Genomic DNA, 15,331 nt, shown 5'->3' with positions numbered 1-15,331 from the left:
TGATATGATTCCTTATACAACATAGAGCATTAATTACCCTGGGTTCATGTGTTGGTTTGTGTGCTTCTACAGAGGATTCCCTCTTGCGTCAGGATGACATTTGGATGCTGGATGGTGATGATCCTCAACAGCCCATTTCCCGGGTTCCACGTCCTGATCACCTGGACTTCCTGCGGATCACACCACCTGAGGATGACATCATTGGGGACACACCCTACAATGCCAAACTGGAGTGCATGGTAAGGGCACTCAAGCATGAGCAGCACAAATACTTTAAGATTAAAACTTGCTGTAATGTACATTTACCATTCAGAGAAGTGTACCATAGCACTCTTTATTTTCCCCCTTCTTGGGACTCAAAGGGATTTGTCTCCATTCAGGCATTTAATCACCTGATCATGAATTCCTAGAGATGGATTAATGGGTCATGGTTTCTAATCTGCTATTCAGGGTCCTACGCCAAAACTGACAGCTCTGTTAGATCATTCCACGCAAACCTTTCTTGTTCATAGCAAGCACTGGGAACCTCTCTTAATGGACTTTTTGATGGTTTATTGAGCACAATTTAGGCTATGGGAATTTAAGAGGTGAATTTCCTTGTTGTTAATGGGCAACAAGGAAAGAGACACCCTGGTTTTGGGAATTCAGTTGCATTATTATTTTTTTGTTTCCATGAGTGGGTAACCCTATTTTAATAATTGATTAGTATAACCAAAGAACTACCGGCACTCATAAAACACCTGATTAAAAATAGTTTTCCACGTCAGGGAGTCTTTACACGTCTGTCCAGATTCCATCATACTGTCGAGTAAAAGCATTCATTCATTTGAATCAGGTAGTTTTGGCAAATTACCTGGGTGTGGTTTAAGGTGGGTAGAGTAACTATGCAATACCAAGAATAGTTTCTTTCTCTGTTCAAGACACAGTAGGTAATAGGTAATCTGTCTGTAAGCATTTTTAGTTCAGATAATGTTGCAAAGGCCACACTGTATGGGAGGAGGCCTTTTGCATAATTGTGGAAGTGACAGTGATTTTACTTATTTGGCTGGACTGTAGCTTTTTTGTCACTTTCATCCATTTTCATGTCACTATCACCGTACATCAACGGTGAACAATGCAGACCAAATCAATAGATTGGATTGATAGTTTTTATTGTGGTGTTTTCGTGATCTAGAACATGTACGCTGTGTTCACACAGTATGTATATTCTTTAGCCTTGGGATGGTGTTGGGAAAGTGATGAGAGGTTGCTGGTTTCATCTGGATGTGATGCTTAGAACCAAGCCTCCACAGTTTAATCCTGGGCTCGGGTTAGGGTTTCGCCAGACCCAAGTTGTTGATCATAGTGTGAGAGTCCATCGTGTGGTTTTTTGTTTGTTTGGGTTGTTTGGGTTGTTGTTTTTTTTTTTTTGCAAACCTTCTCTGACAATTAATTCCTGCCTGACGGAGAAGCAGTCAGCTCTCTAGGTAGGGTCCCAGTTGAGTCAAACTTGTCCCATATGGCTTATGGAATCAACTGTGAAAACCTTTGATGGAACAGATTTTTGTAGCACTCCCCAGATCTTACTCTCAACACTATCCTTTTTCTGAACTCCGCTGTTCCTTCTTCCTCATGCTTTGGTTTTTGTGCTTATATGCATCATCGTTTGTGAAATCTTGTTTTCCTTTTGAAATCATATCCAATTACATTTATTTTACGTGGACAATCAAGGCATGGAAGCGAAATGAGAGGAATCTGAGTTAAATTTCAAGTATCTTGCAAAGAATCTGAATACTCAACACTGTTTGCGTGATATTTCAGTTTTCCCTTTTTAATAAACTAAAATTGCAATTCACAGCTCTTTCTATCAGTAGTGCCGTGTTCCAATACAAACTCTGGGGGGATTTACTCTCTCAGTGTGTGTGTGTGGGTGTGTCTATGAAATACCACTGCTCTTACATAACCTAATTCCTCAGCCACAGAAACCCCTTTTGTATTTGCAGTATTCCACTGATGAATGTAAAATAAATAATTTCAAATAATAATTTAAAAAATCATCAAGCCTACTGTTGGGCAGCACAGGCATTGGTGCTTTGTTTTTCTTTTGTTGTTATTATTAGTAACAAAGAATACCTGTTTGGGAATACATTAACAACAGTATTTCAGTCTACAAGCCTATTTTTCCTGGCTTCATTTGTTTGTTCTATTTCTTAAATAATGCCAATTTCTGCCATTTTTCTTCCCAATTTTCTAATATAATTTGGCTCATAAAACATGACAAAAACATTTAAGCAGCATGATTTTAAACTACAATAGCTAAATCGCGTTATAAATGAGCCCTTTGTGTCTTCAGCTCAAAGTCTGAGGGTAAACATTCAACAAGCTTTGGTTGTCGGGGGCAACTATGACTTGAAGACTCCAACACACTTGACTGATGCACAAAATCAGTCAAATGTTGGAGGTGTGTAATTCCTAGATGAGCTTAGAATATAATTTAAACACCATAGAAGTGATTTCTACCTATTTTTGGTTTTTGTCTCATACAAAGTCAAACATTAGTGCTCCTCTTTTAACCACAGATTGAGGTGTTTATAGTTAGCTGGAGACTGCTGTTAGCTTAAACCTCCTTAGAAACCATGAAAGCAGGACTTGCAGTTTAACTCAATCAGTCACAGCTCACTACGTAGAGAAAGTTGCCGTTCATGCCCAAGGTAAGTGAATGAAACTCTAAAAAAAAAAAAGAAAAAATATAAAAATAAATAAGAAATTCTAGCTATGCTCAGTCCTGTTCTGTCTGAGCTCATGAGCTGCTAATCAGACATTAGCCACTGAGGCTGTTAGCCAGAGCTGGCTGTAGCCATGCTGTTAATCTCCCGTTCCTAAGACCTGTGTTGCAGCAGCCCGCTGCTTCATGGTGCAATGCTGCCGTACCAGACGCCTGCAGCTCTCCCGCTGTGTTTACGCCGGTACCTCAGCAGCCATTTTACGGAAGTGAGCAGAGGTAATCAGACACCTGTACTGCAGGTCTCCCTCCCAGAAAGGGAGGGCTCTAAGGGGAGGTGTCCTCAGACTGGGTGGACCAGTGAGTCATTTTTCTTTTTTCTTTTCAACCTGAGTTTTTTTTTTTTTTTTCCCCCCCAACAACAGCACACAGGGGCTTTCGCATACAGTGAGACATGAGACATGCCAAAGAAGACAAGCTCACAGTAGGGGAAAAGGTCAGCCATGGAGTCCACATAGGGTTAAGGACAGCACACAACTTTATGGATATACCGCTCAGCTTGCTGGAACGCTTGGAAATGTTTTTGCGATAGACAAGTGAACTCTGTTCTCCTGATCTCCCAGGGAGATTACAGCTCAACATGCTTCCAGTTAGTGAGCAGCTTGACTTCTCTTGCAGCGTCATGGGAATCACAGAGGAGATTGAACTGGGCTGCGGACTTACAGTCATCTGTGGTCTTTATGTGATATAATGGAAGTCTGCTATATGTTACCTGCTTGCGTGTAACCAAACAAGATTAGCGGGTCGTGTTGTTATAAAGAAGGTAAGAGTAGCTGGGAAAATTTGTCCATACAAAGGCCTTTTGTTCCCAGCCAACGGTAGAGGTGGGAAAAGGAGCTGCTCCTATAACTGGAGGTGGGGACATGAACCTTTTATGACACTTTGACCTCTGCTTGCTGTCAGTTGGTGTAATACTCTGAGCAAAAATGGATAGCAAGGAACTGGGGAAGCAGCCTGCTGATTCCTTTATGAATGTCTTCAGCAGTTTGTTCTCCCGGGATACAGCTGCTTCCACAGACTTAGAGCCAGCTGTGTTGATGTCTTTCAAGGAGCTGCCAGATGGGGAGGATCTTCTACCTGAAGATGGTCAAGCAAAAAACAGTGACTGCAAACTAAAAGAGAGTACAGATAAGGAGGTGACCGGTGACTCAATTGAACTGGATCTGGTCCAGGTCACCAAGGTGGAAACATACAGTGACACAGAAAATGAGGGCGAGGAAGTTTCCCACAGGCCCTCCGGCACATCAGAGAAGCTTCCCAAGACCGGGGAGTCTGTCAACAGCACAGTGAACCATGGTAGAGGAGATAAACAGCAACAGGCTGCAGAGGCAGAGGACAAAATCCCTGTGTTTAGAACACATAACTTTAGAGAGGTATCCCGTGTAGAGGCTATTCTTTATTCAGAAAGGTTTAAGAACAAGAGTCACTCTAGGACAGTCCTGTCTTCATTTTCCAAACAGGAAGATGTCCACACTGACAAGGAAAGCACTAACCAACCTATTCCCTTCATTATTTCTGGACAACCTGCTTTAGAAGCTACAGGGCGCAATACTGCTAGAGCCTCTAAATCCAAGCAGACAGAAGTTTTAGGTAGCACACAAAAGGGTGAAGCATCTGTTTCCACCAATTCTGAGACTTCTGAGATGTCAGTGCAATCACCTTCTAGTTCAGAGGAGAAAACAGCCACTGTTGATATTATAAAGACACCAACGTCGCCACAATCTACATTGAAAAAGTCCCTGATTGAGAATCAAACACCAGCTGATCCTGCCTCACAGGCTATAAAGACACCTCAAGCATCATCTGTTAAACCCTCCTCTACCTCCTCCACCTCATCCCCTGGCACAGGCACAGCACCCTTTTCACCCCCTTCCTTCCAGATGCCAGCTCTCTTCAGTGGGTTAAGGGTGCTGAAGAAAGGAGCAGTAGGTGACGAAAGAGAGACAGTATCAGAGATCAAGCAGAGGGAGAAGGATGGTGAACTGGCTCTGCTTAGCCTGAAGAAAAAGGTAAACAAAGTGAAGCACTTTCCTGAGCTGATGACGCCCTCTCCAGCTAAAAAGCCTGCTGAGCCAAGATCTGTAGATACTAAAAGCCTTGTGATGGGACAGCTCAGCCATCTTTTCAATAAAGACACCCGCAGTGAGAACAAACAATCAGATCACAGGCAGGATGCTGATTCCAAATGCAACAAAAACAAGTCTGAGAATAGAGAGGAGGTTTCAGGAGAGGGTACTCCAGGTTCAGTGACTCCAACATCTACACCTGAAAGAAAAAAAACCTTAGAAACATTACCGACCATCTGTGGCCCCAAATCTGTCAAAAAGGGAAAAACGGAAGAAATGGATATGGCAGCAGTGAAAATGAAACTCAAGAATGACAAGGAGAATCTGATGTCCATTTTTGAGAGAACCTCCAAAACTCCTATGAAGGAAGAGAATAAGCCACCAGAGGGAAATGTATGTAATGACTCCTCATCACATATGCTTGGAAAACCCCTTTAAAAATGCATAAATTAAACTGGCACTCTAAAGCTTTTTAATAGTGTTACTGCATTAACCCCAGACATGCTGATGTTGTTGTGTCTGTTTTCTTCCTACAGACAGAAGTCACGTCCCCCACAGACAGTGAAGAGCGCACTCCAGGGCGACTGCAGGCTGTTTGGCCTCCACCAAAACTGAAAGATGAGGAGGAGAAGGTGGGGCTCAAATACACAGAGGCAGGTAAAGACCTTAAGCTTGCTGTTTTAGACACTGGCCTGTATTTATATCTAAGACTAGGAATGTCAACAGGGGATCATATTTGTCAAGCTTACACTGACACACCCCACACTGTTTGGCTTTGTGGGCTGCAGATAGTTTACTCCTTGCTTTTGAATAGATGTCATAAGGTGATTTGTGTTTGTTTGGGCCTTAAATCGAAAAAACTGCAACAAAAACAGAAAACACCATTATCGAACCCATGAGAAACCGCGCGTTACTCTAAACCTACGGAACAAATCATACAGAGCTACTCAAGCCCCTGTGTGTCTGACATCACTAAAACCCCACAGGATTACACTGAGGCTGTCCCTTTACTGTAATGTGGCTGTGTGTGTGCCACCAGTGGCATTTAAGGAGTCAAGTACACTCTTCAACAACACGCTAACAACACGCTAAAGTCATGTCACACACACGTGGGTCTAAAGAAATGATGGCTCTTTATGGACTGATCCTATTGAAAATGAAATGCACTTCAGGGACAATGAAACTGTGTTGTTATAGCAGCTCAAACAGCTGTAGGATGTTCTCTGGGGTGCAAATTCATTCCTGTGAATGGATTAAGAGTACCAAGTGCGGATTATTCTGGTGACTTGCACTCTAGGATCCGGCTTTGCCCCTGTCTAAAACAATAGTGTGCAGAAGTTGAGGAGCAGAGCAAAAGTTCAGACCATGAGCTCCATAGATAAACCAATATGTGTGTATATGCCTTTCATGTACAACATTTGCTTTTAAATAACCACACATTTATGTGACTTTGTCACACTGCTAATTCATTCATTCATCTTTAACCCCTTATCCGTTCCCGGGTCGTGAGGGGTAATGGAGCCAATCCCAGCTCACACTGGGCAAGGGCGGGACACACGCTGGACAGGACACTGCTAATTAAGTTGCACAAATAATGATGTCAATTAATGATAGTTTGAAGATACTTTGAAGGCTTGATGCTGATCATTGACCTGGATTAGTCATTACCTAAATATAATGTTACTCATTACATGTTGTTGGAGCATTCGGTTCTCAGTTGTGGTGTGGACAGCATCATCTCCTTTATTCTTTCTTCATTTTACTGTTTATTTTAAGTAGGAATAAAGAAATTCAATAATTATCTCAAAAACATAACAGGCTAATCCTGAATAATGAATTGTTAATAACAGTTCCAGAGCGTGTTAATGGAGTTGATGACATTGTTTTGTGTATTACACTTGTATAATTATGCCTCTTTGGACTTGTGTCTTAACCATGTCTTAGTATTTTCCTCAGCCAGCAGTCTACTTAAAACTGGTTGGTCGAGGTTTAACCTGACGGCTCACCCTTTCAGTAGAATTCAACCACTCTTGTTGTAATGTCTTAGCGGTCACAGCTTGATAGTGACTTAACATTCCAATAATTCAGCTTGTACCTCTAGACAATACAACTCGTCACTGTCCGCCAGTCTATTTATATGTACTGTGACTGCTGAAGGTCTGTGCTCCCATGCTATGTTTCTGCTCTCCCTACTTGCAGAGCACCAGGCTGCCCTCTTGCAGCTGAAGAGAGAATGCAAGGAAGAGGTGGAGAAGGTGCATGTAAGTTCTCATATGTCTCAAGTAAACACTCCCTGCAAACATATTGTGCACTGGAGGAAAATGAGAGCAATGATGAGAAACTAGTTAGAGAAAGTGAAGTGAGAAGTCTGATGCACGATATGAAACAGAAACAAAAAAACATATGAGGCCTGTGAGAGCAAGTGAAGCACAACATTTCTGGCCATAATAATAATGAAATGTAGTTACATTTATTAGGCCTTTGTGAACAATTTATTTGTTAAAGCAGTTAAATATCTCAACACAAGATGGCGGTAGCGGCTCAGCCTTTGCAAACAATGCTAAGCATTTACTTGTGGTACCACAGGCTTTGAGGATGTTACACGTTTTCGAGTTGGCAGTACTCTCGATGTCATCCACCAAAATGTTACCCAACCAATAAAAAAATTTAAAACAAAGCTCAATGGAATTAAACTGTAATGATATATATATGATAATGTACCAAATGTGAAACTGATGTTAATCAAAACAAAGGCAAAATCACAAATGTTCCCAACACTTATTTGTGGCAGACATCTCTTTCCTTTCCAACACAATGGCTCATTCCAGATTGTTTTTAAAGGCGTTGATGTGCAATTCATCAAAAGTAGAAGGTTGTAACACAGGTGTTTTTCAACTGCAAACTAACTATTCAACCTTGGAAATGAGAAATCAGAATGCAGTTTTGGCCATGTTACATCATTTGTACCACTGATAAATTGCTGTATGGACTGTTTCCCTGAAAAGTCTGACCTCAGAATTGGTTTTTCAGCCTGTCTACTTAAAGCCTTTAATTTGACATTGAACCTTAAAGCACTAATGCTGAGTCAGCCCACAAGAAAGGGTGGGAACATGCCTAATACTATTTCTAAACTGACATGAGTTAATAAGCAACATGTGTAAGATTTATTGCAAAACTATTTCCTCTCTGTCTCAAATCAATACTTTGCTTTAGTTGGATTGTTTTTCATTGTTGGAAATGTCAACTGAAAACTGCAGTTACCAGATTTTCACAATAATAGTAATAATATTAACATCAGATTCTGCAAATTTTTAATGGGAACACATTTAAAATATAGCTTAAACAAGTGAATGTGTTTTTGTTTTTGGTTTTTTTCAACAATTTTATCTTTATCTTTAGAAAATAGTAGTAGTAGTAGTAGTAGTAATAGTAGTAATTATACACGTTAATCCATCTTAATTAAACTTATTGTATCATCAACACCGTTTTACCGTTTTTTTACTTTATGATGGAAACAATGGAAGTTTGTGATGCCCTGGGTTTCAATTGTATCTGATATTGTATTTTCTCTTCCTCCTTACAGTCCACCTTTGCAATTCAGATCTTCCAACTACGAGGTGAACATGAGGCCAAAATAGCAGAACTGAAGGGAACCATCGCTAAGATGGAAAGTGACAAGTCGTACAATACAGGTCAGAAGAGCAATGAAGTCCGCAATGTTGCTGTGTCCACTGCAGATGACCTCACAAGCAAGACTTACCGCACTGTGGGTATTCAGACAGACAGGGAGACCTTCATCAAGAGCCCTGAGGGTGATGGGGGTGGTCTCCTTCAAAGCCCCAACCAGAATGTGCCCAAAAAACTCAACTTGGACTCTATCAGTCTGAATCTAAAAGGTGAAACGGCCCCAGGGGCCCCTGGACTGGCCCCACCACCTCCACCGCCCCCTCCCCCTCCGCCTCCACCCCCACCAGGACTGTTAGGACCACCACCACCACCACCACCCCCTCCTCCACCTTTACCAGGCAATGCTGGCGTGCCGCCACCACCTCCTCCACCACCTCCTCTCCCCGGAGGTGGACCACCGCCCCCACCCCCACCCCCACCCCCACCTGGCCTACCTGGAGCTGGTCCGCCTCCTCCTCCCCCACCTCCAGCCTCTGGACCTCCACCTCCTCCCCCCATGGGTGGGTTCAGTTTTGGCCAGAAAGTGGAGAAGGCCCCACGGAAGCCAGCAATTGAGCCAGCGTGTCCTATGAAACCTCTGTACTGGAACAGAATACAGATACAGGACACTAAGTACGTACAACACTGTATAATAGTGATGAAAATTTTGATCTTGTTTTCATAGTTTTCCACAGACTGTTTCAAAATTCAAACTTGACAAGAAACACAAGCAATATGACCATCATACAGACTTAAAGACACCACTATCTTACCTTAGTCTAGTTATAGTCAAAGGTGCAAAACAAAACCATTTCCATCCCTGGGCTAATGCTGCATTGACCCAGGTCTAATGGGGTCTCACTCCAGACCTCAACATGCTTGTTCTGGTATCTGAGGTATGGTTGCTCTGACAACTAAAAGCTGATTCAAGACACTCTGTAATTGTAAGATCATTATCCAGCCAATTTACAGTGGCTGTGGTTGTTGCCTCTGAGTGCCAGGCTTTCAGCTTTATGGCCTTGTATTTCCATGGCTTGGTTAATAGGGGAAGCTGGCGTTGCGGTTCGCACTCACTCTCTCTGGTCCTGGCCACTGTTTGGGGACTGACTGACTGTCTTCACGACAGCAGTTTCATGTCAGCTATAAATTTAACTGTAAAGGGCCAAGTTATGGGGCATTAAATGGGTCAGATGTTTAACAATAGCGGGATCAGCTGTGTGATCTTTGTTAATGGTGTGAGGTTCTAAATTATGAGGAGGGGCGAAGTAGGCTTTGAAATTATGCCAGGTGTTTAAATGTAAGCTGACACATAAAGTACAGTTGGTAGCACACAGGATTAGTTCTTGGGTAGCTGTATTTAAACACAAAATAAAAATAAGGGGAATTTTCAATTATCGTCATAACCTGAGTCAATTAGAAAGTTGTCTTGTATGGAAAGATCTCTTGGGGATTGGAGGTAATTTTCTTTTCCAATCTAGTTTCCTTCACTGTCAGGTTCGTAGATGGAGGCTGTTTGCTGGACTTATTTTCCCCTGTCTCTCAGAAGGGAGAAGATATAAAAGCAGGATTTCAGGGCAGTATCATTATATCCTCAACTGAAAATCTCTTGGCTGCCCCAGATAAATACTCTTTCTGCTACAATAGGAGGCCAACTACATGCAGAAAAAGTTGGACTTATTTGACCCTTACTGAGTTTCTGGCAGAGTGGTTGATTGTTCTTGATATTTAAGCCATCACAAGCCTGCCAGAGTTTGTGTTCATGTGGAGTGTCCAGGTTCTCTTTTTCATTATAACTCAGCTTTTACTGGGAGAGGTTGACTTGAATATCATTAAATTAATGCATTGCATCAGCAAAGTCACATAAATGTGTGTATAGCAGTTGTCATCATGTGTTTTTAGCTAAGTTTATTCATTAGTGAACTGTTAACCATGTCTGTTCATGTTTTACAGGAAAGTGAGAGACAGATGTGTTGAGTTTCAGTGAACAGAGAAGTTCCTGAATATCCTCTTGACTTTAGACACCTCTTGTTCTTATTCCTGTCTCTGTTTGTTTTTACCATGTTACTCAGCAACTTCTGAAACACAACAACGCCTCCCTTATACTTGTCCATTTGCTGGAAATGGTCCTTTATTACAGAAACAAGCTTGTCTTAAACTTTTGTTATTTTTATCACCTAGCTCATAAACAGTGCTTTTTAAAGTTGAGATTTTGCAGCCATTTCTGCCAAGTGTTTGTCGGACAGCGAAATGGAAAATGGCAAACAGTGGGAAGATTGAATAAACATCAAATGATCTTCCTCAAATAGAGCACACAATTTGTTTAGCTCAAGTAACTTCAGTGTTTCTAGCCTGCCTTGCAAGCCACCAACTTGTCATCCTTACTGTGATCAAATTTCTCTAAATATAGCCTTAGCTTCGATGCATGTATTTTTTGTAAAGGCTAATAAAATACATGACCAACTAAAATCTTCACTTCATTTTCTAGCAACAACACACTGTGGGGTTCTCTGGAGGAGCCAAACATTGTCAACACCAATGAGTTTGAGGATCTTTTCTCCAAGGCCACTCCACAGCCAAAGAAGAAACCCCTTTCAGACACCTATGAGAAGAAAGCCAAAACGAAGAAGGTAAATTCAGTGACTTAACTCACTCCTCCTCAGTTTGACTTGTATTTCCCTTTTTCTCTCAGTTGTTCCTTGGTGTGTTTGCAGTTCAAGGTTATCTTGTATAGCCACCTGAGGGTGTTGTAGGCATGTTTTCTCATCTGGACTTTTTTAGCAGAAGGCTTTATAGCTGCTTTTGTATTCAATAAAAAGAAATACGAAAAGATGAACCAGAAAGAAATGGATTTTGCCTTTCATCAGGTTCCTCCTCCAGGCTGATACCTGCAGTTTCCAGGTATTGCATTGGGCTTATTAACTGTCCTAAGTGTGCAAGATTGTAAATGCAACGAGGGCTTCAGGATTTGTGCTGTACACAGGCAGGCTCCAAAGTTTTATTTCTGCTTTGTGCATGATTGATCCGTCTTCACATCCTCACCAAAGACACACTTGTTGATGTCATGTCAAATGCTGCAACACTGCACCTCCCGTTTGCAAGCTAGCACAACGTCAGCATCTTTGCCGTCTAGTGGTCCTCACTGTGGCGTCCAAGTGGTTAAAAATCGGCCACTGCCCCAGTTTGCCCCCTCTAGATCCATACATGTCCCCTATTCTGATCAATTTGTTAAGGCTCCACTCCTCCTGAGAGCCACTGTGTGTGTGTGTGTGTGTGTGCGTACGTGCGTGCGTGCGTGCGTGCGTGCGTGCAAGTGTGTGTGTGTGTGTGTGAGTGTTGATCTCTATCCTCAGATCCCCTGTTCAGTCTGGTCACTCTTCAAGCAGCTAGCTGTCCAACATTTGATCCAAGTCAGACAGCCACATCCAGACACTAATCCAGCCAACTGTCTCCTGTCTGGGCTTACATCAGCCTGCAAGATGTTTGACCCCACTATTGGAAAAACTGTTGAAACTGTTGAAAATTTCTATCAATCAAAGAAATGCCATGTCCAACCTAGAAGTAGGCCTTTTGTGTTGTTGTATTTTGCTTGTTTTTTTTGTTTTTTTTTTTATACATGTTACACTGGCTGAAGTTTATATCTATGTTTAGACATGTTGTGTAAAAAGTACTTTGATCATACAGGAGTCTTATATTTAATGTAAAGGTTTGTGTTTTGAGCCAGGGAAAACGGTTAGACTCCAACTCTACGATTAAAGAGAGAACAGGAATCTCCGAAGGTATGGTTGCTTTCAATACGCTTAGAATTCCAGTTCACTGAAAAGGTCGTCAAAATAAAAGAAACTTGTTTACGCAATAATTTTTTCATCCCTGAAAGTTTACACTTGAAGATAAAGAGCAAGACATAATTTGAGAGAGAAATCATTGCAATCACTAGCTGACAATGGCTTCCAAGAAGTTCAGCTGGTTAAAAGGGAAAGAAAGAGGCAGGAAGGCATGGAGTGAAGAGAAACAGTTTTTTGGAGAGGGCGAGGAGGAGTAAGAGTTGCTTTTGTAGTTTAAACTAGTTTGAGAAGGCATTGGTCATCAAGGTTGGAGAGAAAGATAAGAAGCCAGACAATGTGATGATGAAAATGGAATGGATGTCTATGCATCACTCAGCCTCTCATAGCCACATCCTTATTTATCAGAAGAAAAATTAACTGCTGACTCAAAGTTGAAAGGTAAAAGCCCTTGCAGACTTTGTAATAAAAGTCGTTTATCATACTTTTGTTTTGAAGTAAAAAATAATATAGATAGGAAAACATCTTCTGAGCCATATTTTGGAGGGGCTTAACAGTTAATGCCCAGGTTGTGAACATTGCATTTTGGAATATGCCCATTCGTTGGTTGCCTATTGCAGCTGCTGTTTTCCAGTGAGCTGTTAGTTACAGACACACTTTTGATAGGATGTCGCATTTCATTTTCATTAATCTTGAACGACAGTGTTTTGCCCTACTTCGTTCTTCTTCTCATGTTATTCTATTTGGATACTTTCTCAGCTGCTCCAGTCTGCTCCACTTTTTCTTACTATTACAGCCAATTTCCAAAATTTTTTTGACTTATTCATTCATTTCAGAGCTGCAAATGACAATTACAATCAGGATTTCTTTTTCCATCTTTACTTAATTTATTAATCATTTCCATAAGGTGTTCCAAAACGTCTTCGCCTACTTACAGTCCAGCACACAGATTTTCCATCAAATTGGAAAAAAGACCTTTATTTTTTTTAAACTTTTATTTTTAACTAACTATAGCCATTCACATATGAATAGTTTTTTTTAAGAATAGCCATTGTTAATTTCCTACAGTGGATACAAAAAATAGAACTTAAATAATTAAATAAAGTTTTGTTTTGCAGGTGATCACATAAGACATGCACCTTATTTTTAAGTAGTACTAATTTGCTTGATAAATTTGCCTTCACATTTTAGTAATTAATGAATTCATCGTCATTTTTAGCTTGATAAATATGTGTCCAGGTCAGAGAGTTGAGGTCTCAACATGGCTGTTTTTACTCTGCAGACTCTCTGCCCCTCTGCATTACTACCAGTACTTGTCAGCAATCACACATCACACATGCTACCTGCCTCCTCCTTGTGTTGGCACACACTCTCTTTTTTTGTGTTCTTTGTGCAACTCTGCATTTTGGGTTAGCTTTTGGCTTTGGGTGTTAGAGTGCGCGTGCATGTTGACAGCTCGTCTTCACCAGTCATTATGCACTTGCTCAGAAAGTGTTGCCAGATCATGCTAATTCCACAGCCCCTGGGGGATGGGAGGGGAGGGTCTCTGTGCTATGAGAGGAGATGAGCAGGCAGGATTGGAATGTGTGTACATTATGCATATGAGCCGCTTCCCGGTTTTCTAACAATTCCTCACGCCAAAAAGTTTAATCTTGAGGCATGCAGCCGATGCCTACATTAGTCAGTTAATCTTTATCATGTGTCCCATAGAAAAATCAAAGCCCTTGTTTACTCTGGAGCCCTTCTCTCCCTGCTGATTAGCATATCAAAGCAGAGGAGATGACATGGAAGAGAGCACCTCCACCCCAGCAGACCAGAACAGGACCGGACAGGACAAGGGGTATAATTGCAGGCATGTGGCTCCACTCCACTGGCTAAAGGAGGCAATGAAGGGTACCTATAGGAGTTGGGGGAGGAGGGGCAAAAACGGTTTGTCAGTGAATTCTTGATTGAGGGATGAGCTGGGAAGGTGATGGGGATGAAGAAATCAGTCCTAAATGTGCTGTTAAATTAGTGTGCAAAAATACTCATCAGTAAACATAATTTTTTTTTTTTCCTCTACCCACATAAATCAAACGTATCAAGTTTACACATAGCTATTCTCCTTAGACAAGTTGTAATCGCAATCGTAGTGCATTTATTAAGGACGTGTTTGAAGCTGTGGCTATGACGTTGGAGAGTGGGTGTGAGATTAACACCACTGGGTGAGATGGGGTTGTCGTAGGTGGTTATTGATGGGAAGTCCAGATCCAGTTGTTATTGTAACATCTGCCTGGGTGATTCCAGACAGATAGTTAGACAGACAGTCACCACAGAGCAGGCTGGCTGCTCAGCCGAGGCTGTGTAAACTATCTGCTCTGCTCTGAACCTGCATCACTCTGCCCACACTGCCTAACATCAGCCACCTGCTTCAGCTCAAAACACTGAAACTCCCAGTGTCTGCCTCTATCATATTGTTTATTTTCTTAGGCTCGCTTTCCCTCTTTTCTCTTTTCTCTGACCTGTAATTCAGATGTCCACAGCAATTTCAGATGAAATCCTCAGAGTGCCTCCAGTTGTCTTTTTGTAAACAGGAGGTAAGAGTTGGCTGCGTCAGCATCAGCATCACACAGTTTCCTCCCCTTACCAAAACTGTTTGTGTGTTGTGAAACCAAGCATCCAGCATCAGTTGTCTTTTCTCATTAAGTTAACTATTTAGGCTAATTGGCGACTTCTGCAGCCACAGTGAGCAGGGAAGGGTTCCTGGGTTGCTTTTAGTGTGGCCCGTCCAAAGTGGTTAATTAGAGGTGTTGGGAAAGCCTGGTACTCAGCCGTCTCAAGTCCCCAGAGTGGGAGATCCCCAGTGATCCAGGTAATAGACCTGGAAGCAGCATGGCACCCACTAACGCCCTGTAATGCAATACCCACTTCTAAGGCTTCTGCTCTCCAGCTCCCAGTGGACAGCCCAGTAGCCGACAACGCCATAATACCTAATGAAGAAGCCTGACACATTAACTTTTAGAGCTGGGCTTTACCTTGCCAAAACTCTCTCTGGCTTTATGGCTAATTCAGTCATAAGT

General features: G+C 41.8%; 1 protein-coding gene across 1 annotated transcript in view; it reads left to right on the top strand.

The window, feature by feature from the left end:
- Positions 1-3,126: 3,126 nt before the first annotated feature.
- The window catches only part of LOC115035434 (formin), a 36,329-nt gene continuing 24,124 nt past the window's right edge, over positions 3,127-15,331 (top strand). The window contains exons 1-5 of the mRNA XM_029493231.1: positions 3,127-5,220; positions 5,364-5,484; positions 7,027-7,088; positions 8,411-9,126; positions 10,979-11,120. Coding sequence (XP_029349091.1) covers positions 3,688-5,220; positions 5,364-5,484; positions 7,027-7,088; positions 8,411-9,126; positions 10,979-11,120 — 2,574 coding nt within the window. The 5' untranslated portion in view covers positions 3,127-3,687. The remainder of the gene's footprint in view (positions 5,221-5,363; positions 5,485-7,026; positions 7,089-8,410; positions 9,127-10,978; positions 11,121-15,331) is intronic.

This window comes from Echeneis naucrates, chromosome 22 (assembly GCF_900963305.1).
Source record: "Echeneis naucrates chromosome 22, fEcheNa1.1, whole genome shotgun sequence".
Classification (NCBI taxonomy): Eukaryota; Metazoa; Chordata; class Actinopteri; order Carangiformes; family Echeneidae; genus Echeneis; species Echeneis naucrates.
The sequence above is the reverse complement of the archived record's forward strand: the minus strand, read 5'-3'. Positions and strand labels throughout refer to the sequence as shown.